Source organism: Phyllostomus hastatus, unplaced genomic scaffold (assembly GCF_019186645.2).
Source record: "Phyllostomus hastatus isolate PE091 unplaced genomic scaffold, TTU_PhHast_1.1 phas_scaffold_182, whole genome shotgun sequence".
Lineage (NCBI taxonomy): Eukaryota > Metazoa > Chordata > Mammalia > Chiroptera > Phyllostomidae > Phyllostomus > Phyllostomus hastatus.
In genome coordinates this window covers 19912242-19938125 of record NW_025334013.1, presented here as the reverse complement: position 1 = coordinate 19938125, position 25884 = coordinate 19912242, and the positions used below count along the sequence as shown (strand labels likewise).

The following is a 25884-nucleotide window of genomic DNA, read 5'->3' as shown; positions in this document are numbered from 1 at the left end:
CAACGGCTGTCATGGCTTCCCTGATCCTGTCCCTTGGCCCATAGGCGGACACCTGCTTAGAGCCAGGCCCATCAGAAGCCTTTCCGGTTCCGTTCAGTTTTGTTTTGAATCAGAACTAAGAAATGGCTGTTGGCTGAGAAGCTCGGGAGGCCACATGTCACTAGCCACATGTCCTTCCTCATGGCAGAGTTAGTCTGTATGAAGAAAGGCAGAAGAGAGAATCCTAGTTGTGTCTCTGATTCCAGCTGTGTCTGGGTCCACCAGCCCTGCTCACCATCTGGAAATTCGCCCTTTCTTAGATTCCAAGAGCTGCGTCACTGGTTGGCACTGGTTTCTAACAATATACTTTCTCATAGGGATACGTGTAGGATCAAATGAGCTCAAGTGTATGAAGAGCTCAGGCCAGCGCCTGGCCTGCTGCAAGCTCCGTAGGCATGAATTCCTTTCCCTTAATGGGCACCAGGCAAGGATGCGGAGTTGGCGAGATACCAGGAAGATGTGAGGCGTCAGCACTCGTGGAGTGATGCAACGTAGCCGCTCCTGGGAAACTAGAGTCAGGTGCCCTGGGGCCCTGCAGAGCCACACAGGAGACCAGAAGGAATGCCCAAGCAGAGCCTTTGGTGCATGGGAAAGGGTGGGGCTAAGAAAAAATTCCTGCCTGTCCCTTTATGGGAGGAGGAGTTGTCAACAGATACCCCCCTGTGCTGGGGATATATGCTGAAGTCCTCGAAGGTCCAGAAGGTGGACGCCAGGAAAGGCTTTCCAGAGAAGGGACATTCCAGCTGGGTTTTGAAGGATAAATGAGAGTTTGCTGAGCGGGGACAAGACTTGGAAAGGGACATCGAACTATCACTGCCTATCAACCACGGTGTGTGCAGAGCTGATTAATGTGAGGATTGAGATGGTCTGGGTTTGAATCCTCCCTCAAACAAACCTTAGACTCTTATAGTTCTGTTCCTTATCTGCAAAATAAGTTAGTTTTTAGTATTAAAGGAGACAATATAGGCAAAGCAGTCAGGGTAATGTGCTGGCATTGTGATTAAATAATAAATATTTAGCTTATTAGGAAAAGCCTTTACTTGTTACATCAGTCTAACTCCCTTAAAATGTTACAGCTGTTACCATTTGCTGAGCCCCTAAGTCCCAAGCACGGCGCTGAAAGCTCAGCATGCACTGCTGCTTCCCCGTAACCCTCCCAACTCCAGGAGGTGGATACAATCGTGCAAGTGGATACAATCGCGCACCACCTGAATGGTGTTTGAGTCAACATGACACTCAACAACGATAATAAAAAACTATTTGCTGTTTTATGTGTTTACTATACTTTTAATCCTTATTTTAAAGTGTACTCTTTCCACTTATAAAAAAAGTTTGCTGACACCTGGTTGGTGTGGCTCAGTGGATTGAGCGCCGGCCTGGGAATTGAAAGGTCGCCGGTTCAATTCCTGGTCAGGGCACATGCCTGGGTTGTGGGCCATGTCCCTGGCTGGGGGCATGCGAGAAACAACTAATCGATGTTTCTCTTGTACACAGCTATTTCTCTCTCTCTCTCCTTCTCCCTCCCTTCCCCTCTCTCTAAAAACAAAAGAATGAAATCTTTAAAAAAAAAATAAGTTTGCTGTCAGTGCACTGTGTTACTGAGACAGCAGCCTCATCTCTCGATTCCCAGGTTCCTGATCGCACCATTTTCTCTTCTGCTTGATTTAATCTCGTGTTGTTTTGTGCAACGCGCTGTACGGGTTTGTGGTCGGGGAGCAACAGGCTATACCATCTAGCCTAGGTGCGCAGAGCGCTATATACCATGTAGGTTTGTGTAAGTACAGTCTGCGAGGTTCACACAGTGACGGAATCACCTAACGAATTTCTCAGAACACAGCTCGCGTCCGAAGAGCCCAGGACGGTGCTGAATCCCCAGGGAAGACAGGGAGACAGGCTCCGAGAGGCACGCTTACAAATAGCCGGTGCGGGATAGACAGTGCGGGGTTCGAACCCAGGTTTCTCTAACGACCGACCCATGCATGCCCTGGCCCAGAGAGAGGACGAAACTAGCCTCAGGACACACTACCGCAAGCAAGCGATCGGGGTACCAGGATTTCTCCTGGACCGATTCCAGGGTAGCGATTTGGGGGAGTGGGGGAGGGACTTGATGTTTGCGTGGTTCTTTATAACAGCATGTCGCCACTAACCTCAGAGAACCCAGGGTGGCTGGTGGAGGCGTCCTAGGCACAGCTAAACCCTCCGCAGTCCCACCCGAACCCCCTCCGCTGCAGGGCTGGGCGCGCCCGGGGCTGCGTGGTCCCGGAACGGACTCAGGAAGGGCTGGGCTGCCTCCCCCGAGGTCCGCAGGCCCCGCGGAGCTAGAGCTTCAAACCCGGGCTGCGCCCCTCCCCTTCCCAACCGCCTGCAGTTTCCGCCGAAGGTCCTTGTAGAAAATTCCAACCTCTGCCCGCCCCGGGAACGGGGTTTTCCCAGCAGGGTGGGAGCAGCTGGGTGCGTCCAGGCGGCTGCAGCCGGAGCGAAGGGTGAGCTGCAGTCCCTGCGTTCCCTGTGGGGGGGTCCGGCCAGCGGGCGTCCCCAGGGCCCCGGGATGGCCTTGGCCCCTTAGGGATGGGCGGGAGCGCCAGGGGAGCCCGGTTCAAGACGTACTGGCAAACAGGAAATGAGACAAAGGAGGCCCCTTATCGGCCCCGCATTCCTTTCAGGTGATTCCTGCAAGGCCACGGGACTCCGCCGGTCCTGAGAGGCTGCCCGCCAGAGAGGGGGACCCCCGCCTGCCTCCCCTCAGCGACCGGGCCCCGCTCAGTGACGCGGGTTTGCATGAGGAAGATTCCTGCTTTGGGGAGCCTCCTCCCCAGGCACAGCCTCCCCGGCGCTCTGGGGAAGGCAGGGCTCCCTACTGACCAGTGTGCTTGGAGAGATGCGCTGGCCTCCAGCTCCCGGAGGCACGTGGAAGAGAAAGAATGGGTCACATCCACTCGACCATTTCACAAACTGTAATGCCACCTTGTGCCAGGGTGCCCGTGCGGGGACCAGGACCCACTAAGGAACCAGACCCAATGCCTGCCCTCAGGGGACCTTCATCATAGGGGAGGAGGGAGAACACCCAGATGAGTGAAACCCTCCCTGGGTGAAAGGGCTGGGTGCAGGTGCATTCAGGGAGGGGGTGTCTGAGCCGCTCTAGGCGGGGTTGCAGTGGTCTAGGGGAACATCAGGCGCCTTCCGCAGGTACCGTCTGCATGAAGGAACCCTGGAGGTGCCTTTGACATGAGAGTGGCACAGGGCAAAGGGGAGGGTAGAATGGAAGGTGTCTGGATGGGGGAGAGGGGATGGCATGTGCAAATGCCACGGGTCCGCATGTGTACTGGACACCTTGGGAGCAGTGAGGACTCGGGAGTTGCCTGGGCACAGGGTAAAGGAGCTGCTGAGGGTGCTGGCCAGGCGGGTCCTGGCAGCCTTGAAAGCCAGGCTGAGACCGAGGCAGATTTTGCTGGCATTGGGAGCCTGGGAAGGTGGGGTTGGGAGAGCCCAGGGGCAGGGGAAGGAGAAGGACCCCCTCGCCTGGGTGGCTGGGAGAGGCTGATCTGCAGAGACAGAGGCTCGGCTTCTGTGAGGCTGTGCCCCCCGCCTGCTGGGCACTGACTGGCGCCAGTTCTGCTGATTGGTGGGTTGCCCTCCCTTCTCAGGCGGTGCTGACTCAGCGTCTGAAAGGTGGTTCCCACGGGTTCATGCCTCTCTGGGGGCCAAAGGTCATGCCATCCCTGCTCCACCTCAAGTGGGTCAGTGCCCAGGACCACTGACAACGAGGACTGAATGAAGACTGAGGTGCCTAGTCCACCCGCCCCAGCCACCCAGCAAGCCCTGGGCAGTCTTTTCTGCTTTCTAAACGTAAGCCACCCCAACTCTGGCCTGGCTCTCTACTCCCAGAAGGTTCCAAGTTGTTAAAGTTATCAATATTTTGTTTTTATTTTAAAACAGTGAAAAGAAAAATAAATATCTTTGGAGAATAAGAATATAGGGGTAGGGTGGGTAGTGGGGCTAGAGACTTGGGGGTGTCCCGGCTTCAGTGGTCTTGCACGGGGGTGCGGGGGGCCTGGGGTCCGCAGGCTGGTTTCTCCCAGGCCAGGCTCTGTCCCGTACCCGCTGGGAGGTCTGGGGGCTCCACCAGCCTCGCCTGCCCAAGGCTCCCAGGCTGGGCGCTATGTCAGCGGAACCCTCCCGAGGATTAGGCCCCTGGCGCCTGCCTGTGTCTCGAGCACACGACTGGACAGGCAGATGGGGCAGGAGGCACCAACCACCCCAGCAGGCTCTTCTGCCGGCTGGCCCGGCACGGTGCCCACAGCCTCAGTGGTGACCCATGTCCTCCATGCCCACGCGGCCCCAGACACCCAGCACGAAGCTCTCGATGTCGCACTCGTTGGCTCCACGTACGATGCGGAAGTGGCCCCTCTCGCCCCAGGCTGGGCCCCAGGAGTTGGCCGCGGTCTGGGAACAGGAGGGGCGTGAGCAGGGGCATGGAGAAGCAGGGAAGGGGGTGGGGCAGGTGACAACTGCTGCGTAGCGCAGAGACTCACCCAGTATTTGAGCGTCCTCCCATCAGGAAGTGACTCCTCTCCCCACCTGCGGGCCAGAACCGGGCAGGGCCAAAGGCGCTGATTCCACCTGCTTGCAGGGGCTCCACCCCCAGGCCTGCCCTGTCTGGGTCCTGTTGCCTTCCGTCACTGGGGTGCACCCTTAGGACCTGGGCAGGTCTCTGTCCCTGTGTGCACCTGCCTCGGCCTCTACATCCTTTCAGCCCTGTGCCCACACCCAGTGCGGGGAAAGGCACCAGAAGGGATCATTGAGGGGTGAGCAGAAATAGGGAATGTGGACCTCTGGCCTCCAGGGACCCCCATCCTGGACCATTTCTCTGGAACCTCACACTTCCGCCTGCCCTCTCTCCTCACTTGGGGAGCTAAGGAGACCAGAAGGAAGAGCCTCGGAGAATGTGTGTAACTTAGAGGCCCCAAGCTCCCACTGCAAAGAGCATTTCGCAGGACGGCTGAAATCAGTGACTCCGACCCCTGCTGTTATCTCAGGTGGGGAAACTGGAGGCCGGGAGTGAGGTGCTGAGTCGGGCAGAGTTGAGAACAGGTGCTCAGATGGGGAGAGGTCGGCACCTCCCGGACCCTTGTCTGTGTGCCCTTGGAGTGATTTTGTCTCTGCGTGTAAGGGAGGAACAGTCCCTCAAAAGCCTTAAAGGGCACCCAACCCTTGGTGTGACTAGGGTAAGTCCCTCCTCTTTTTGAGTCTCAGTTTCCTCCTCTTCGAAATGGCGCTTTACAGGGAGATGGTCTGGATTCAAGGCAGGCTCAGAGGCCCCAGTGTAAACCGCTGTCCCTGCCCCTCCGCCCCCCAGAACCCCTTACCCTGTGATCTTGACGGAATGGGTCCCATGCCGGCGGTACTGCTCTGGCCTCCCCAGGCTCACTGGCGTGTGGCTGTAGATGCCGCCCTGGTACAGGAAGAAGTCCTCGTGCACCTCCATGAGGGCTGTGGACGGAGGTCAGATACCGGCACTGGCTCAGCCCGTGAGCAGCGGTGCCGAGGCCCTAGTGGAGATTCACGGCTCGGCTCCAGGGCCTCTCCTACCAAGGATCTAAGTTCCCCACCGGGTGCTGCCCGAGGGGAGGGGCTGTGGTCCCTTCACTCCCAGCCTGCGTGGACCTGCTGCCCAAGCTGTGCAGACCACGTGTGCTGCTGCGCCCAGCCTTAAGCAGGTACAAGCTTCTGGAATCCGGAAGCAGGTGGAAGGGTGCTTACCTTGGACAGGACCATTCTCCATCAGCTCCTTCATGATCTCCTTCTCCTGGAGGGTGGGAGGTGGGGAAGGGGGTGTCCATTAGGGGTGAGGCTCCAGGCTTAGGCTGGGCCTCCTGCTCTCTTCCTGTGCCCCCTCACCCATGTGCAGACTTACATTGGAGCCAAGGCGGTAGGCAGGAGTGACCTGGTAGATGTCATTGGCATGGGCATGGTGATTGGGGCAGCGGGCAGTGGCCTGGCGCTTGCCCCGCCCCATGGCCCGGCTGTGCATCATGCAGCGGGGCGCAGGGCTGGTCTCGGTTCGGTCCCGGCCCAAGAACGGGTAGCAGTGGTCTGACACCACCCTGGAGGGGCGGCAGGAGGGAGCAAGGGCCGAGTGAGCTTAGCCTTTCCTAAGGCCCCAGCCCCACGCCCCCTCTCCTGCCCGCACCCCAGCTGCTGCTCACCCTCGACGTCGCAGGAACCACCAGGCACCGTCGAGATGCCCACCTTGGCAGCCCTGCTGGTTGCGCTTGTCACAAGACAGCAGGTTCTGGGGTGACAGGACAGGTGTCATGTGCCCCAGAGAATGGATTGAGACGCGATCGGACGCTACGGCTGGCGGGAGGAAGCAGAAGGTGCCATCAGAGCTCTGGCCTTGGCCCTCCCTTCCCACCGAGCCGGCCCCTGTCCTTGGACGTACCCGCTGTGGAGAAGGCCCAGGAGCCCGCACAGTTGCCCTGGTCAAGAGGCTCGTGAATTAGATTGGGCCACTTCTCAGAGGCCTCAAAGGCTGAGGGCAGTACCTCCCCTGGAACCAGCACTGTCTGCAAGGCAAAATCACTCAGTCTGCCTCCTGCTCCTGCCCGGCCTCCCTGCCAGGGCCTTCTCCGGGGCCTCTTGTTACAGGCAAGAACTGAAGGCGCCGAGAAAAAGTCCAGGGCCTTCTGCAGTTTGACCTCGGGCCATCCCGCTGCGGAAGGGTTCCAGCACCCTTTGCATGGGCTCAAGTGGAAGACCCCTGCACCGCTGGTGCCTCCCCAGTGTCAGGTGCGGGGAGACCAGTTCTGTTTCACAGGCCAGACAGCCAAGGCCAGGAACAGGGAAGTGGCCAGGCCAGAGTCGCCCTGCTTCTCATCCTCAGCCCCTGCCGTGTTCTTCTGCACCTTCCAATCTGTCGCATCCTCTTTCCCACCAGGACCTTGGGCCTCAGGCCGCAAAGGGCCAGGGAGGGAAGAAGCAGTGAGGTCCCGTGACCCGGCAGGCTGCCAAAGCAAACAGCAGGAGGCAAATAGCAGAGGCCCCAGGGAGTAAGGACTTGGGCAGCCTTGAGCTGAAGTCCCTCTTCCGGGAGGGCCTGTCCGGCCAGCCCCTGCCTCCTCCCTGCCCACCACCGAGCGATGGAGCCTCCAGCAGGAGCCCCGGCCTTGTCTTGCTAAGTAACCCCTCCTCAGCCTTTGACTGTTCTGGGTCTCGTTCCCATTTCTCCCCAGAAAGGGTCCCACTAGTGGGAAGGGAGAAGCCCCCTCTTCCCTTGGGGTTCCTCCGAGCTGTTTCCGAGAATTGCTGCTCTCTGGCCAGAGCCAGGGGAGTGTCTGTTTTTCCCTTCCCAAAATACCAAGGTGACCTCCTGGCCCCCTGGGCCCTGACCCAGCTGGGACCAACAGCATTTTTTCCAGTCTGGGGAGGCCAAGAAAGGGCCCGGCTGGAGCCACAGCACTCAGAAACTGAGCAGCGGTACATTTTCTAGTGTGGCACCTCTTGTTATGGGCAAGAGCTGAAGGCCCAGAGAGGGAGGGTGACTTGTACAGCATCACACAGCGTGTTGGAGAGGGACAAGACCAGGCCCTCGGACATACAGGGCACAGGGCGCCAGGATCCCCGGGGTCCTAGGCTATGAGATGGCAGGGTTGTGGGCAAGAATGGACGTACGTGAATCTCATTCATGTTGGCGACGGAGGAAGACGGACGGATGGTGCCCAGGCGGTAGCGGATGCCCTCATCCAGGGTCATGCCCCAGAAAGCGCTGTGGTTCCCAGCCCGCCACCTGCAGGAGAGGGGTGGAAGTGACGGGCCTGCTAAGGCTGGGGGTCCCGGACTTATGCGCCTGTGCCCCGGGGCGGGGGGGCATGTGTAATGGGCAGAGTGCGCACACAAACGAGGCCGGAGTGTGGGTGTGCCTGGCCGCGCATGCGTCTGGGGCGGAGTGCGCGTGTGCCTATGAGCCCCCCAGCGCATTTCTGAGGCCTCTCACCCGTAGTTGCCCTGGTTAATGGCGTCGATCATGTCTCGGTCCACCAGGCATGGCTGCTGATCACACTCCCACCGCCCTTTCTCCTCGCAGGTGCTGGGGGACAGCAGGGAAGGAAGACGTGAGGGGGTGCTGGGCAGCCTCTGAAGGGAGGAGGCCTCGGAGGTCAACAGGGGCCTGAGGTTCTGTACCATTGTCCATGGCAAAACCCTTAGATGATCCCACCAGCCTGGTGGTTTTAAACGTCAGCTTCAAGTTCACAATTCTCAAGTTTGTATCTGTCCGGATCTCTCCCTAAACTGCAGCTTCAAGAACGTTGCTGATACTCAGCGTCACCATGGGTGTGTCTAATAACAGGTCAAATTTAGCACATCTCTAGTGGAGTTCCTGGTCCCCCCGCATGTCTGCCCTGCTCACAGTCCCCAGAAAACGGCCACTCCATCTTTCCTGGAGCTCAGGCCAAAAGCCTGACTCCCTCTGATGTGCTGATCCAATTCATTGGCAAGTCCTGATGGCTGTACCTTAAAAACCCACCCACAATCCAAACCACATCTCGTTCTTGCCTGCAGACCCTGTGGTCCAAGCACCTTCACCTGGATTCTGCCATAGTCTCCTCACTCCTCTGCCCGCCGCTGCCCTGCCCGTCCCTCCAGTGTATTTTTAACACAGCTGCCAGGGATCCTGTGCAACCAAATTATATCATGTCATTCCTCTGCCCAGAACCCTCTCCTGGCTGCACATCACAGAATAAGAGCCAAAGCCCCTACGGTGCCAGCAAGGCCCTGCACGATCTGTCCTCCCGGCCCCTCTCTGACCGCTTCCCCTCAGTGCTGTCTCCCGAGGCCCCAGCCGGCTGGCCCTCCAACGGTCCATCCCAGCTGTGTGCCTGCCCCAGGGCCTTTGAGCTGCTCTCTCCATGGCTCCCTCATTCCTTCCAAGTTTTCATTCAAATGGCACCGCAGGGAGGCCTGCCCTGGCCACCCTATCTTACAATTCAACATCCTCTACTCTTCCTATCCCACTTCCCTGTTTCATTTCCCCCTAGCATGCCCTCACTGCCAGACATGCTGCATATTTAGATATTTATATTGTTTATACCTGTTTCCTCACGGGCTCTAAAGTCCTTGAGGGCAGGTATTATTTGATATTTCAGTGCCTACAAAACCTAGCACAGAGTAGGCACCCAATAAATGTTCGTTGAATGAATGGATGAGGCCGCACAGCAAAGCGACTGCACATGGATTCTGAATTCAAGTCTGGGTCCCAGTCCTAGCTGACCAGGCACGTGGCCTCAGGTAAGTTATTTAAACTACTAGCTGTAAAATGAGGACAATAATAGCACCACCTTTCAGGAATGCAGTGGCAGGCTTGCAAAGCACTTAGTGCAAGGCTGGGCTCCAGAATTGTTATCCGCCATTATTGTTCTCCTGACAGGAACCCCGCCCCCGCCCCGCCCCCTTGGAGTTTCAGGCTCAGACCCAGCTGGCCCTCGGACCGCCCCTCCAGGCGGGTGAAAGTCATCTCAAGCTTCCAATGGCCAAGCGGGCTTTCCCTAAACCTGCTCCTCACCTAACACTCTCAACTCAGATACAGCCCCTACCCACAGGTGTTTAAGCCAGAACTCTGTGCGGTCTGTGGGGCCGACCCCACCCCCACCCCCACGCCTCCTCAATCAGCAGGTCCAGGAAGTCACACCAGGAAAGGCTCTGAGTCTGTCTGCTTGTCACCCCTCCGCTGTCACCCAGTACTGCCGTCCTTCCTCACCTCCTGCCCGGGCCATGGTGATGGCTTCCTAACCAGGCTCCCTGCCTTTCTATGATCCCCACCCCCACGCCGCTTTCTGAAGCCAGAGAGATCTCTGAAGAACAAACACCAGATTGTGAACTCTCTGAGTGGCTTCCCACAACACTTGGAACAAGGCACAGAATCCTCGCCGCGGCTTGAGAGACCCATGGGCAGTGGCCTGCACCCTGCGCCTCCTGCGGCCCCTCCCCATGTCACAGCTCCAGCTGCAGGGAGCTGGGGCCCGCCTCCGGGCCTTCCCACAGGCTCTCCCTCCCACTTTCCCTCCTGTGCCTCTCATCTCCCTGCGCCAGCAAAAACGTCCTTTCCTGAGTGGCCTTCCCTCCCCCCCACCCCACCCTAAACTAGGATTCTCTCCTTATTCACTGCTTTCCCATCACACCTATAAGAGGTTAAAGTGATAATGTTTGTTCATGTGTCTGGTTCTTCACCACTAGGCTGGGAACTCCAGTGCAAAGGACAAGAACCTGTCTTGCATTCTGGCTGCACAGAGTAGGTCTTTACAAGATAGGTGTGCCCTGACCAGTGTGGCACATTGGTTGGGTGTCATTTCACGAAGCAAAACATTGCTGGTTCAATTCTTGGGTTGTGGGTTCAGTCCCATGTTGCACACGAGAGGCAATCGATCAATGTTTCTCTTCCTCTCTTTCTCCCTCCTGTCCCCTCTCTCTAAAAATAAACAAACAAAGTCTTTTAAAAAAATTGCCCTGGCTGGTGTGGCTCAGTGGATTGAGTGCCAGCCTGTGAACTGAAGGGTCGCTGGTTCTTTTCCCAATCAGGGCACATGGCTGGGTTGCGGGCCAGGTCCCCAGTAGGGGGCATGTGAAAGGCAATCACACAGTGATGTTTCTCATCCCTTTCTCCTTCCCTTCCCCTCTCTCTAAAAACAAATAAATAAAATCTTTAAAAAAAATAGGTGTCCACTGAACACTTGAATTCTATGAATTCTCCGACGCTTTTATAAGCTCATAACTCTATTACAGGATGCTAAATTGCCTCCTTTGAAGCCTACCCCAGGCTCCCGCCTCCAATGTTGCCTTTTAAGGAGCCTCAAGAGGAAACAAGACCCAGTATGGCTGGACTCTCCAGTCCCAGGAGTGGGCGGGCACTTTCAGGGAGGGCCAGAGGAGACTGCAGGGGAGGGAGGCTCCCCCGGTTCTCTTTTCCCGCAGAGTCTCGGGAAGCATCCTTCGTCCCTCGAGGGCTCACACAGCGCAGAGGCCCGCAGGCACTGCCTCATACCCGCAGGCACCAAGCACAGGGAACACAGCTGTCCAGAGCTGGCCTGGGGGGCAGGTAGTAAGCTGGTCAGTCCTCCGGCCACCTCCTCTTTGCCCCAGGGCTGCTCAACCAGGTCTAGATTGGACTGGTGACAGCAGGTCCCAGCATTCCGGAGGGGCATTGGGGTGGCCAGGCCCCAGGGACAGGTGTGAAGAGAGTGTTAACCCCTTGGCGCCCAGAGGCATCCTATTAGGACCAGCAGGAGCATGCAGGCGCTGAACACACACACAACACACACACACACACACACACACACACACACACACACACACACACACAGCACCCCTCACACCAGTGAGGCAATGGAAACACTTATGTGTAATGCATTCCAAAAACTCCCCTTCTCCCTGGGGCCTCCCAGGCAAAGAGGGCAGGGGTGGAGTGGGTGCAGTGCCTCCTCCTCTAAGTCACAGGGTCCCCGTTATTTCCATTAAGTCATTCAAGGCTCCCTACCCAACCCTTTTCCCCTTCCCATCTCAGGCATCTGATTAAAGTAGGGGGCACGTCTGACCCCTAGGGAGAGGGGCCGCATTCCAGGGGAGGCCCCAGTACAGGCTGGCTGGCCTCCCGCTCAGCCATCCCTGACCCTCATCCGGTCCGGGGCAGCGGATGCTACAGTCAGAGGTTTCCTTCCTGGCGCCCCCTTCTCAGCCTCTGGTGACAGGGAGAAAGGTCGGGAGGGGCAGTAGTAGCCCAGCCCACACCAGGAGGTTCCAGGAATGACTCCGAGCTCAGGGGCCGCACCTGGAGTCCGGTGTCTGTGGTTGGTCACCCTTGGGGAATGTTGTTAGAATGCTATTTACATAAGTTGACATAGTGTAAAAACTCCCATGTGTCACATGAGAAAACTGAGGCTCAGAGAAGGGAAAGGACTTGCCCCCAGCACGTGAGTGGCAGGAACAGGGTTGGAACCCCGTCCGTCAGCCCCGGAGCCCACAGGGCATGCCTTCTCCAAGCCCCAAACACTCACCACCGGTTGCAGTTGTCCCAGTAGGTTCCCAGGACCGGATAGACTCTACCCTCGTGCACACATCCTGGTGGGAGGGAAGAGGAGAGACGTGGCTGAGGTGACCAAGTCCTCGAAGGTCAGCTGTCTGGAAACACGCGCGCACACATCCCAGCCCTCTCTGACACCAAAGTCAAACCATAACTTAAGACACCTCCTGCAGGGCCACACGCCACCTGCTACTTAGGAAGTTCATCAGGGACTCCTGCTTAGATCCTTCTTGCTTCACTTGCTGCCAGGCACAGCACTGCCTGGGTCCTTTGCATCTGAATGAGTTGGAGCTTGGAGAAGGGAAGAGGGGTGGGGGTGCATGGCGAATCTGAGGCCCCGAGAAGGCAAGAGGCTCCACTAAACTAATACAGCACTCGGGGATGATAACCCAGGTGTGCAACCTCTCACCCACAGTCCCAGGAAACTGGGGTAAGAAATTCAAGTATTCTCCTATTGGACAAGCGCATGGCAAAGGAAGGTGGCAAGGGCTGAAGGCAGGGACAGATCTGACCCACCTCCCAGGCATGACCAGCCACTGCAGGGGCTGAGAGCCCTGGGCAAAGGCAGAGGAATGGCTCGGGTGACCCTGACCAACCCCTGTGCACTTTATCAGCCCGAGGCTGAGTCAGCGGGCGGGGCCAGCACCTTCCATCTCCGGAATATGGAAACAGGACTGGGAGAAAGGGCAGAAAGCTGCCCTTCTCCCGGGCCAGCTTAAAACCCCGCTGATCAAGGATCTTCTCTTTCAGTTTTGCTGCAGAGATTCAAGCTAGACCAGAGTGGGGACTTCCTAGAGGCACAGACAGTGGCGGGGGGGGTCTCTTTTCCACATTCTACAAAGTGTCCCCTGGAAATGTCAGTGCATTGGCCTTGCTCCTGAACCTTGCTGACTTTGGGACCGAAAAAGCAACCCAGCCCTCGACGTCCGGTACCCACCTTGGATGGGGGGGATAGGGGGTGGCACGCCGAGGCAGAAGTCCCAGAAGTCCGGGCAGCAGTCGGAGATGGTTCGGTTGCAGAAGAGGTCACAGTAGCAGGTGGAGCCCAGGTAGGGCAGGGCGCAGTGGTCGTCGCGGCCTCGGCAGCACAGGTCCTGCTCCTGGCAGTACCGGCCTCCTGCATCCCGGATGCCCCGCAGGTGCAGAGCGGGCGCTAGCTCCCGGCGCCCACGGCCCCGAGGGACTCCCAGTGCTGACTCAGCCAGCAGCAGCAACAGCAGCAGCCCCTGCGGACACCTCCACATGGTGCCTCCTGGGCCCCAGGAAGGGCAGAGGTCAGGGGTCCAAGGCGGTGGGCAGCAGAGACCCCCCGGCACCCCGGGGGACGGATATCCCAGCTTCCTGCGACTGCAAGTCCGAGAGGGTGTAGCCAGATCAGACACCCTGACTCGTGTCCCTAGGCGGCACATGGGCAGCGGAGCCACAGGTCGTGCGCCTTGGCTTCTGGGGGGGGGGGACGGGGCAAGAACGGGAGCCCCTCCCTGACTTGCCTGGGAAACTTCAAGGACAGGAGGTGGGAACCGTGGTATTCCGGGTGCTCCCCCACCCAACACCCATAGGTGCGACCAGAGGTCTCTCCGGTCCCGGGTCCCTCTGCTCCCGCTTCAGCCTCCATCCCTGATGTGGGTCCCCCTCTCTTCTGTTCCCCGCTGCGCCCCTCTGACCACTCCGCACTCCCTCTCTGCCGTCGGTCCTGTCCCTCTGCCTGCCCCCTCCTCCTCTCTCCTCCTCTGTCTACCACACCCTCTCCCTTCCGAGCAGGGGAGCGTCCCTACCTGATGAGGGGTGTGGGCTGGCCCTGGCTGCCCCACGCGCCGCCTCCGGACTCCTGTGACTGACTCCGGTGACCGCTGGACACTCAAAGTCAAGTGAGGAGCGCGGGGCGGGATCGCCGTTTTGTACCGCCCCACCCGCGGAGCCGCCCGCCCGGCGGCGGAGGGCGGAGCCCGGCTCCTGCACCTGGGGTAGCCCCGTAGCTCCGAAGATGGGACTCGTGAGGGGCGAGGTGAGCGAGTGCTGTTCTCACTGGGGCTCCGTTTCCTTAGGGGGCGGAACTCTGACCGAAGGAGAGCGGAATGTGGTCTGACACCGGTAAGGACTTCCCCGTGGGCGTCGCCGTGCGCCTCAGGCGCTGGTGCGGAGAAGGGGAGCTGGGGGGCGGCGGAGCTCCAGGTTTTGGACAGAAGTTGGGGAGACGATGGGGAGGGCGCCGGCGGCAAACATCTCCAAGTCCCCTTCCGCAGCCTCGGCAGTAAGAACAGCCGTGCACGCACCCCTCTCCCCGCGCCCCTGGACTTGGGCCGCCCCAAGCCAGGTTCCTAGGAATGATTGGAATCCCGGACCTGCGGACTCCCCGAACAGCTCACCGTCCGCAGGGCGGGGGCGGGGGTGGGGGGTGGGGGGTGGGGGGCCGTGCTGTAGGGGCTGCCTCCCTGCCCTACAACCTTCTGTGGCTCTGCAGAGGCATCCCGCCAGGCTCTGCCCGGCTGTCCGTTAATCGCGAGGGCATCCTGCTTGGCACCTGTCCTCCCCCAGGGCCCGGTGGCAGGAGTCCCGCCAGCTGGTGGCCCCTCCCCCGCAGAGCCCCCCTTCCCGCCCAGGCTGTCCTGGGCCCCAAACAATGGGACTTCTGTCCCGCCAGGCTTGCCATCACCTTTTACCTCCGCATTTCGCAATCCCCTCTCCTCCAGCAGGTTGGGTTGGGGCCAGAGGACTCCAACAGCAGAGGGGATGAAAGACACGACACCTGGACACCTGCGCAGGTCTCCTGCTCCCGCGCCTGGGCCTCAGAGCCACCCCTGGGCGTGGGGAGCGGGGGCCAGCATCATGTCTAGGGATTCCCTTTGCCCTCTCTCTGACCTTCCCTCCCCCCTCGCCCAGCCCAGGCGCATCCTCAGCTGGCCTGCTCCTGGGGGAGGGGAGGGACCAGGACAAGCAGGCATCTGTGCCTGGGTTCCCCCCTGCCAGGGGACTGAGCCGTGAGTCACCAGAGGGACCCTGCCCTGGTGGGGGAAAGGGGTGGAGGACGGGGGAGTAGTGCCTGGGGGCCCAGCATTGGCTCTGACGCACCCAGGAGCCGGCCTGTCTGTTCCCTGCGGGGACCTGGGACAACGCCTAGACGGGAAACTGAGGCTAGAAGGTCAGCTGTGTCAGGTCACACAGCCGGAATGCAGGCTTCCTGCCTGCCGCCACTTCACTCCTTCCCTCCAGCCCCCTTCCGTCACCCGCTGCCAGCCTCCCTCCGCACCCTCCTGGTCGGGAAGTCCCTTTCCATATCTCACTTCTTTCGTTTTACCGCACGGTGGGCCTCCCAGTGTTGGCAAACCTCCAGCCCTCCGGGTGGGCGACGGAGGCTGCCCTCAGGAGAGCTGCCACCCGGAGTCCCCACTCTCACGGGTCAGTTTCTGTTGGGTGCTGGGCCGAGGGCTGGCGCAGGGACACCTGGCCTGTCCTTTACCTCAAATCACCCTCTGCGGGCCACCCATCCGAGTCTGTGTTGGGTGCGTGTTTGTGTGTGTGTGTATCTGTGTACTGTGTTCATGGGTGTTTCTGCTTGAGTGTGTCTGTCTGTGTCTGCTTGTCTGCCCTGTGCCTGTGCATCTGCCTGGACATTGCTTCTGTGCTGGCCACGGGCCTGTCTGTCCGTCCTTCGCTGTGCCGTCTACCTGAGTCTGTATGCTCGTTGGGGGAGCGTGTCCATGTGTGCCGCTGTGTGACTGTCCCTGTCTGTGCACGCCATTTACTAGGTGTCTGTCTGTCTGGGGGTTTTGGCTGTCTGGCCGTCCTCGCCTGTCTGTGCCCAGGAGGCAGGAACACAGAGCAGGGGGAAGATAGCAGAGCCAAGAGCGTGGCTCGTGGGGGAGGGGGTCCCTTCTAGCCCTGAGCTTGGCACTGGACCCAGTGGAATCTCGTGACTCACTGGGTTGCTTGGCCAAAGAGGAGAGGAAAAGGGCAGGGCTCTGGGAGGGGGGCTGGAACCCACTTTCCTTTTCCATGGCCTCCTCCTTCCTGGTGACTCATTCTTGTCTTACCCTTGTGCACGGGCCTGAGGCAGAGCGACAGGTGGGAGACACAGCAGGACTAACCCTGCGAGCCCACTGCCTCAGGCCAGCCTGGGCGCCTCCGTGCCTCGCTGGGGACTCTGGCCGACCCTGCCCCCCGACCCTGCCCCTCTTGGACACGTGCTTTCCCATCTGTACCTGGGAGCTCCCTTGGGGCTTTTTCATGCTCTTTTCTTTCCACAAAGGGGGGTGATGCTAAAAAGAGGCAGTGACATGCCTAAGGTCACACAGCAGAGCTGGGGCCCGGCCTCCTCCTCTCCCCAGGACCCAATGCTCCTCCTTCCCCACAACAGCTGCTCCAGGGCTCAGAATGGGCCATTCTCCTCCGGAAGCTGAGCAGGGCCTCCCGGGGAGAAAAAGACCCATTGTGCCCGGCTCCACCCAGGTCTGTGGCTCAGGGCCCACTACTTGAGGCCTGGAGATTCAGCTGTTTGGCTCCCAAATGGCATCCCAGTTCAGGCTGGGAGCCCCTCGTGTCCCACAGTGGTCAGCTGGATGTGTCCAGAATTTGGAGCAGTGATACCTGGGACTAAGTGTGAGATCCAGGCCAGGACTAACATCGTGGGTATTTAACCATGAGGTTAAATACGCCGTGACATGTCAGGTTCCTGGGGCCTGTTGGGTTGGTCACCTTATTGAAAGCACTCCCTGCAGGGCCGCCAGAGGCAGCTGCTGCTCTGCAGATCGTGCTGGAGCTTGTGGGAGATAAGATTAGGGGCCACAGGGAAGCGCGCTTTGTGCGAGCAGTGGCTTGCTTCACTGTCTGATTTTCTCATTCGTCCGACAAGCGTGTGTTGTGCATTTACTATGAGCTGGGTTCTGTGCTAGGTGCCGTGAGCAGGGTCGGGCCAAGCAGACACAGGTCCTGCTGTCGTGACATCTGCAGCTGAATGGGAAGACAGACAAACAAAGATACTGATCAGTCATCCCACAAAGTGCAGTGCTGTGAAGGTTTGCACTCGGCGCAGGGACCTGGAGCAAGGAGGTGGCCACCAAGGTCTCAGAGAGGAGATGGCATCTGAGCAGAGACCTGCAGGATGAGAAGGAGGCAGCCACTGCTAGAGCCCCGGGCAGGGTGGTCCCGGAAGCCAGCTCAGCAGTAACGCTGAGGCCGGGCACAAGTCGGTCTGTTTGAGGAACAGAAGAAAACCCAGTGTGGCTGCAGTATGAAGGGGGCAGAGGGGCAAGAAGAAGCTAGCAGCGGGCCAGGGCACCTCGGGCAGGACCTCTGATCGTGGTAGGGAGCTTGAGTTGTTTTCTGACAGCTGAAGGACTTCACAGGTGCAAAAGCCCACTCCGGCTCTCTGTAGGCTACCAGGCAACAGTGGATTCAGAGAGGCCAGGTAAGAGGCACTGGTGCAACCCAGACGAGGGACACTGAGGCCTGAACGAGGCTGGTGGCTGCGGAAATCAAGAGAATTGGGCCTATTCAAGACTCAGCACTTGTTGCCCTGGCTGGTGTGGCTCAGTGGATTGAGCACCGGCCTGCGAACCATAAGGTCACCAGTTTGATTCCCAGTCAGGGCACATGCCTGGGTTGCGGGCCAGGTCCCCAGTAGGGGGCACACCAGAGGCAACCACATATCGAGGTTTCTCTCCCTCTCTTTCTCCTTCCCTTCCCCTCTCTCTAGAAATAAATAAAGTTCTTTTAAAAAGTCAGTACTTGTTGAAGATTCAGAGGTGGTGGGTGAGAGAGGAGCAATGAAGGAGGGCTTTGGGCATCTAGCCTGATGGGTGGAAATTCTCTGCTCCTCTCTGCTCCTGCGACTGAGAGGCAGAACTCTTTCCCTCCCTGCAATCTGAGCAGGCTGGGGTCTGCTCGGACCGTGCAGTACTGAGTACCATGTGCCCCACGGACTGGGCCTGCGGAGGATCCCGAACCGGAAGCTGCACAGAGAGGAGAGGGTGCTAGAGTAGACTGAGCAGGGGCCGCCGGGAGGAAGGAGGAAGGCCGGGCGAGAGCGCTGTCAGGGGCCAGCAGAAGAAAGTCTTCCAGGAAGGAGGGAGTGCTGGCCACTGTGGAACATTGCCCGAAGTTGGGGTAAGCTGAGGGCGGAGAAGGGTCCTGTAGATTTGGCAACAAGGCACCGGGGCGACCTTGATGAGAGCCTCGAAGAGCGAACATGGACGCTGGATCGAAATGGCCCGACCGGCAAATGGGAGCGAATAAGTTGGAGAGAACAAGCACAGGTAACTTTTTAGAAAGTTCCACTTCAAAGGGAGGCTGAGAAATGGGGCGTTGGCTGGGAATAGAGGGGTCAAGGGAGGGTTTTGTCCACATGTGGAAGGTATAAAACTGGGTCTCTGCACTGATGACAGTGACCTGTATGAGGGGAGGGACCGATGAGACGGAGAGGGGGCTGCCCGGGAGCACAGCCCTTGATAAAGTAAAGGAGAGGGCATCCGGGGCACGGGAGGGCAGAGCTGGCCTTTGACGGAAGTGAGGCACAGAGAGCTGGGAAAAGGGGAGGCAGGAGAGAGGTCGAGGATTAGGTGTGGCCCTGCCTGGTGTGCCTCGGTGGACTGAGCGTCATTCCACAAACCAAGAGGTCGCCAGCTCAGTTCCGGTCAGAGCACGTATGTGGGTTGCAGGCCAGGTCCCTGGCTGGGGGAGTGAGAGAGGCAACCGATCCAGATTTCTCTTGTACACTGATGTTTCCCTTCCTCTCCTTCTCCCTCCCTTCCCCTCTCTCTAAAAATAAATAAAGTCTTTAAAAAAAAAAAAAGGATTAGGTGTGAAAGGCTTTTCACAATCAAGGCCGCTCGAGAAACAGCAGGATTTCCAGCAGCATTGCTAGGAATTTGCGATGCCTCTCGCCTGCCAGTTTGCTCGCTGGCTTGCCCGAGGCCGCACAGCTGTGAGGGGCAGCACAGGACCTGGAGCCCAAGCCTGGAACGCACCTCTGCAGGGGCTGCAACTGCCAGGACGCAAGCGACTCTCACACCCAGCAGCACCTGTGGTTCCCAGCTGTCAGTGCCACAGGGGAAGCGTAGAAAGAGAAACACACTCTCCCTCTTCTGTAATGTCTGTGTTTCATGGGTGCTTGGGGGCCAGTTGAACACAAAGGGCCGCTGAGGGCTGCTCCCTCGCAAAGTCTGTTTGCCAAACCATGCTGCCACTTCTCCATCTCCATCTGCATCGTCACCACTGGTCTCGTCCAACCCCAGGCTAGGAATGCTGGGATATTTGGGGTTCATGGCTCCCCACCCCATCCCTTAATTATCTGCCCTCCTTCATTTCCGTGTTACTTTTATTAAAGAAAATGCCCCCAGGGATGGTAAGCTTGGTGTTATCACAGGCAAACATCTTAGAAAGTTGGTACTCTCTTCCAGCGACTGTTTACAGAAACATTTCCACACCTCCCTGGACATTTCCAGGAAGTCCCAATATTTCCCAGCCACGGGTATTAATAAGCGGGTCTTGAAAAGTACAGGAAGCTGGTCCATGGCTTCAGGCACGTTTTACACTTGTACCTTCTAATCCCTAGGCAAGAGGTGATAAGACCCCAAGAGCTGGGTGAATCCCAGTCCCGGAGAAAGAGCCACTTTTCAGAGTTGGATCCGCAGGGGGAAATGCCGCCCTGTGACTTGAGGGGCTGTGACACCCCTGAAAAAGCTCTGCTCACGTCCTAGTCCCTGGAACCTGTGAGTGCTACCTTGTTCGGACAGAGTCCTTGCAGATGAAATTAAGGGTCTCTGGGTGGGCCCCAGATCCACTGACAAGCGTCCTTGCAAGAGACACACAGGGGACACAGAAGAGGAGGGGGCCCGAGTGACCATGGGTGCCGAGGCTGGAGTGACGCGGCCACAAGCCAAGGGACACCTTGGAGCCACCAGGAGCTGGAGCAGGCAAGAAACGGATCCTCCCCTCAGGCCTTCAGGAGCAGAACAACCCTGTGTGGACACCTTGATTTTGAACTTCTGGCCTCCAGGGCTGTGAGAAAATAAATTTCTGTTGTTTTAAAGTAACCGAGTCTGTGGCGGTTTGTGACAGCAGCCCTAGGAAGGGACATCAAGGGTGCACAGGCCTGGAGTCTGGGTGTCCATTGGATTGAGCTGAACTTGAGGCGATAGGCAGTCTGAGCCGGCACAGAGCGGCTTGTGCTGGAAAAAGCAGAACAAACTGACTCGACAAATCGACTCATGTCCACGTGGTGCAAACACTGACCTGCAGAGATAAGGGCGTGATACAGAGGTTAAGGCCACAGACTCCGTAGACAGATGAAGTAGGTTCAAACCCTGGCTTCATCTCTCAGTAACTGTGAAAACTGGGGCAGGCTTCTGAAGCTCTCTGTGCCTCGGTTTCCTCAAGTGTAAAATGGGGACCCTAGTAACAGCCCCTACCTGCAGGGTAGTTGGGGGGACCTCGGGACTTCATACGCACAAAGCACTGGGGGTCGGCGAATGCTCTGCTACCGGTAAATGGGCCCAGATCGAAACAGCCGAGAACGAGCTCGGAACAGGCAAGTAGGCACAAAGCGCGGACACCGACATAAAGTGGGTCAAACCAGCTGAAACTAACTGAAGGTGAAGGTGAAGGTAAACCCTCTCGACCCCGTGGGTCAACCCGTAGGAAAAGCAGGTAAAATCGGTCAGACAGGCTTGGGACAGTTCCGGCGCCTGTTCGGGCTCGCACGCTCCGGGGGTCTCTCTGGCCTCTGCGGCCGTCGGCCTGGAGAGGGACGGACATCCCGCAGGCTCCCGGGAGGGAGCGGAGGGTCCAGGCAGAGGGCCCGGGAAGTAAGCCCACACGGGAGGCAGACCACCTCCAGTCTCCCTGTCAGCCACACAGTCAACATCTGCTGAAAGGAACACTCAGACTTCTTGTGTCAAGTCAAGGCTCAGTACCAGGAACAGCCCTCCCGCTAAATGGACAAGGGAATCGATGTCTTGCTCCAGGATCCTGAGGAGTACCAGGAAACCCGGAGGTCACAAGGGCAGAATCAGAGCCGGTGGGGACCTGGAAGGTGTGCAGAACCCAAGGCCGCTCTCTTCCTCCCAGGGAGGGGAAGTAACTGCCTCGGGGCCAGTAGCTCCCGGGCAGCAGGGTGAGGTAAGGGACACCCTTGGGGGACGGGGAGTTTCAGGTGACAGACCAAAGTCAGAGGCTGTCACGGGGCAGCTCATTCCAGCGTTCACACGTGCCCCAACTCATTGGAAGTCCCCAGTCCCCGGTCACTCTACCCCACCCCCAGGGATGCTGTCTCCAGGGACACCGCACTGCATTCGTATCACTTTGTGTCTCCTGCTGATAGGGACAAATGCTGGGGAGGGCCCGGGGGAACTCACTCCCCTAAACCCTGGGTGGGGTAGGCAGTGGCCCTTCCACAGCAGCAGTCAGAAGCTGGGGAAATAAGGAGGGGCCCAGAGGAGAGGCCCCCCTGGTCACCACACGGCCGCTCGGACACAAACGTGCTTGGGCACAGAGGGGTGTCTCAGGTCAAGGGCCTGGGTGGAAGTGAGCACCAGTCCTGGTGAGGCCTCAGACATGCCACGTGATCTTGAACAAGTCCCCACTCTGTGCTTGCCTCACTAACCCATAGCTGACAGGGAGGGAGCCCACCCTCGTCACCTAGGGCGGTAAGATTTAGCAATCAGATAGTTTATTCAGTGTAACCCTGTCGTTTGCAAGGGAAACACAGAGACCCAGAGAGAGGGAGGCATTGGGCCCCAGTGGCACTGCAGGCAGGTGGGAGATACAGGGACCCATCAGTGCTCGTCCAACCACCGTGTGCTTCTTGAACGCCCTCTGCATGCAACGCCCTCTCCTGCGTCCTGGCCAGCTCGGATGCCTCGCAGCATCTGCTCCGGTGCGGCACCGCTATGGGCTGGGCATTGGATGCGAATGATCTCATCCTCCAACCCCTCTCTGAACTGTCCTCTCCATTTTCACAGGCAGGAAAACTGAGGCCCAGAGAGATGACTCATCAGACCTAGTTATTTGAGCCCTTGTCTCCAGTTCCCCCAGGGCCGAAGGGAGGATGAGGATGGAATGCTGGAGGCCAAGGGTCCGGTAGAAGACACGGGGGACGTGCCGGAGAAGCAACTTGTTGGGAGGCGGCCAGGGAGTGCGCTCCGGCTCAGAAAGAAACTGGGAGAAAGGGCCCCACTGATTCATTGTGAAACAATTTGTTGTATTTGATTTTTAAGTTAGTTAATTAATATGTTCTCATGGTTCAAAAAGCTGTAGAAAAAGCCTACAGCAAAAAGTCCTACCCTGGCCCAGACGCCTCATCCGCTCTCTTCTGACTCCTCAGGCCCAACCCACCGCAGGCCCCCACTTTGCATGCGTCTCTCAGCTACGCTTCCCGAGCTTCTGTGCGCAGCGTGTAAACACGAATGCGTGTCTGTCAGCCCACTTTCGCATAAAAGGCACGAACCACACATACCGCGCCGCCCCTTGCCCACTGGTCACGTGTCTTACTGACCTTTATCAGCAGAGAGAGCTTCCTCCTTTCATATCACTGCATGGTTTCCATTGTAGAAACTGAAATAATGCATTTAATCGATGCCCTAGTGACAGCGCTTGAGTTGTTTCCAGACTTTTGCTCTTTTGGTTTCACAGCAGTGCCGTGGTAGTCCCTTACGTGTCTAGTTTCATACGCACGCAGGTGTATTTGCAGATTAAGTTCCCTGAAGGGGATGACTAGGTTGCAGGTATTGTATTAGTTTTCTGTTGCTGCACACACTCAGCAGCGTAAAACAACCCTGGTCCACTAGCTGACAGTCTGTTGGTCAGAAGGCGGGCCGCCTGCTGTGCTTGGGTTCCCCGCTGAGGGTGAAATCAGAGTGTCGGTAAGGCTTGGTCCTCTCTCAGGTGGAGGTTCTGGGGAGAATCAGTCTCCACGCTCGTTCCAGTCACCAGCCAGGTGTGCTTCCTGGTGGCTGTAGGACCGAGGTCTCTGGTTTTTTGCTGACTACCACTGGGGGTCTCCTCGGCTCCTAGATGACACCCACACCCTTTGCCATGTGACTTCCCCCAAATGGGACAACACATGCTTCTCACGCTTCATGCTTTAAACCTCTGGCTTCTTTTTCTGAGACCAGCCAGAGAAAATTCTCTGCTTTTCAAGGCCTCCCTGGTCAAGTCCAGCCCACTCAGGGTCATCTCTCTACCTTAAAATCAACTGGGTTAGGGCCTTACTCACATCTATGAAAGCTATTTTGTTACATAATGGGATATCACTGCTGAGTTCACAGTTTCATTCCATTCAAAGATTCTGCCCACACACAAGGGATGACCCAGAGGTGAAAGCCAAGGAGGGTCGCCTTGGAATTCTGCCTAACACAGTGCACTTACAGTTTGAAGGCAGTGTCATCGCGTCCCCGCAGGGGTTGTGCTGGAGGGTTTTTCCCTGCCTCCAGCAATGGCAAGTGTGACTGCTTTTCCCCAAAGTCACCTGAGAACGTTATCAAGCTTTTGAGTTTCTGACAGCCTGATAGATGAAAAATGGAATTCCAGTGTATTTTTTAAATTTTTATTTATTGATTTTCAGAGAGAGAGGGGAAGGGAGAGAGAAAGAGAGAGAAAGAGACATCAATTTGTTTTTCCATTTATTCGTGTATTCATTCGTTGCTTCCTGTTTGTTCCCTGACTGGGGATTAAACCTGCAACCTTAGCATATCAAGATGTTCTAACCAACCGAGCTACTCAGCTAGGGTGGAATCCCAATTCATTTTATTTTATTTTATTTTATTTTATAAATTATTTAAAATTTATTTTTAGAGAAAAGTGAAAGGAGGGAGAAAAGAGGGAGAGAAACATGATGTATGAGAGAAACAGCAATCGGTTAGCTCTCTCACACCCCCAAATGGGGACCTGGCCCACAACCCAGGCATGTGCCCTGACTGGGAATCGAACCGGCAACCTTTTGGTCCACAGGCTGGCGCTCAATCCACTGAGCCACACCAGCCAGGGCTCAATGTGTTTTAAATTTATAGTTATCTTCTTATGAATAAGGCTGAGGATTTCTTCAAAACCTTAAAAGCCATTTATATTTCTTTTTATGGCTTCTGGTTTTGAGTCCTCAAAAGGTCTTTCTAACTCCAAAGTTCATCAGAAACCTTCCCATGTTTTCTTCTGGTGCTTTTATGGTGTCATTTTAGACACTGGTTGTTGGAACTGGAAGCTTCTCTTGTCATTTCCTCAGCAGCAAGTGCAAAGTTGGACCCAAAAAGCTTGGGGTTTGGGGTAGAGAGGGAGCTGCCATGGCAGATGCCTCTCGCTGCGGGGCTCTGACTTCCTTCAGCTCTTCCAGAAATCCCAGCCAGGAGACTTCTCACTTCCCCTCCTGCAGTTGAGTTCGGGGAAGCACCGCCCTACCTGAGGAGCGTGAAAAAGCAGCTGGCCAGACCGGAACTGGAGATGCCAAACCCGGGCTGAGGGTGTGAGGGAGGGAGATGGGGATTCTGATAGGTGGCTCCCGGGAGAGAAGGCATCTGAGCTGAGCCTTAAGAATGAAGGACATGTAAGGCAGTGAGTGATGGGGGAAGAGGAACAGCGGGAGCAAAGACAGGGAAGTGGGAAAAGCAGCCAGAAGTCTAGCTTGGAGAGAAGGATTTAGCGGACCATGAGGTCCTCCAACATAGAACGACTTTTTCTCCATGCATCTGCCAGAAATGGTGACTTCAATGAAGCAGAAGGGACATGGGGCTTTGATCCAAGGTTAAATCATTTTCCCTTTGCTCTCACAGTGAGAAGCAAAGCCCTCCAAGAAGAAAGAGGTCCTTGGCCACGTGGTTATTTCAGAACCTGGCGATATCTGCGCACCACTTCCCCCTTGTGGCTGATCTGGGAAGTGTCCATGACTATTCTGGTGCTGGGTTTGAGCACAACAAGTCTAAGAACCCCACGTGGGGAGGAGGCTGAATGGGTCTCAGAGAATTGACAAACCATGAAATCCTGCTCTGAGACTGTCTGCGTCTAATGGGCCCTAGGAGACTATCTAGTCGGACCTCTTCCTTGCATATGGAGAAAGCATGTCTCAAAGAGGGTATGGGGGAAGAGAGAGCACTAGACTTGGTGTAAGGGTCCTCAGTCTCCTGCCTGGCTCCATTTCCTGCTGGTTTCAGGACCCTGGGAAAGCAGTCTCATCCCCCCAGACCTGCGTATCCCTCCCTGTAACAAGGAGTCTGAGACCTAGCAAACTTATTCTGTTTTCTGTTTGTGTCAGGCTAAGTTACCCAGAGCAGTTTTCCCACTGAAAATAAACGCACTGGCCTACCGGTCTAAACAGAAAGTAAGGTTTCTGAGAACACCGCTGAAGGGGAAACTGAAACATAGATAAATCAAGCAGGACAGTCACTTCTATCCTGAGGGCATTTCCTCATTCTGGCAGGTTTGAACTCTTGTGTTGCTGACTTCCCTGGGCAAGGGGCACAAATGGAAGGAAAATCACAGGGTAAAGGACAACATAGAAAACACTCCCCACAATCAGCTGGGATTCCAAAGACCCATTACTCTCAGAAGTATACCAGCCCTAGTATGGACTTGTAGCCCTCGTTTGTATCCGCTGGATGACATGTAACCCCAAGCCTTGAACTTGGATTGAGGTGACTCCAGGCTGTTTGTGCCTCCTAGGAAAGGCAAATGCAAATCTTCTTTGAAGGGAGGTACTTTCAGCTTAGGTTCCAAATTAATCACACAAATAAATTTTTAGGGAATTAAGGAAATAAGACCCTATACCAAGAACCAGAAGAATTAAGAGGCAACAA

The 25884-nt window shown here is 57.1% G+C and overlaps 1 protein-coding gene and 1 long non-coding RNA gene across 2 annotated transcripts; one reads left to right on the top strand and one right to left on the bottom strand.

Moving 5' to 3' along the window:
• Positions 1–3938: 3938 nt before the first annotated feature.
• TINAGL1 (tubulointerstitial nephritis antigen like 1) lies at positions 3939–14024 on the bottom strand. The gene is made up of 12 exons (XM_045859124.1): positions 13885–14024; positions 13047–13361; positions 12084–12147; positions 8033–8125; positions 7711–7825; positions 6482–6605; positions 6246–6396; positions 5954–6143; positions 5800–5845; positions 5406–5529; positions 4572–4617; positions 3939–4482 (listed from the first exon to the last, which is right to left on the bottom strand). Exons 2-12 carry the CDS (start codon positions 13351–13353, stop codon positions 4342–4344), a joined length of 1401 nt encoding a protein of 466 aa, XP_045715080.1. The 5' UTR covers positions 13354–13361; positions 13885–14024; the 3' UTR covers positions 3939–4341.
• Positions 14025–14078: 54 nt separating this feature from the next.
• Positions 14079–20139, top strand: LOC123831853. Its single transcript, XR_006787975.1, has 3 exons — positions 14079–14200; positions 16999–18360; positions 18879–20139. It is a non-coding gene; the product is annotated as an uncharacterized LOC123831853 (long non-coding RNA).
• The last annotated feature ends 5745 nt before the right edge of the window (positions 20140–25884 follow it).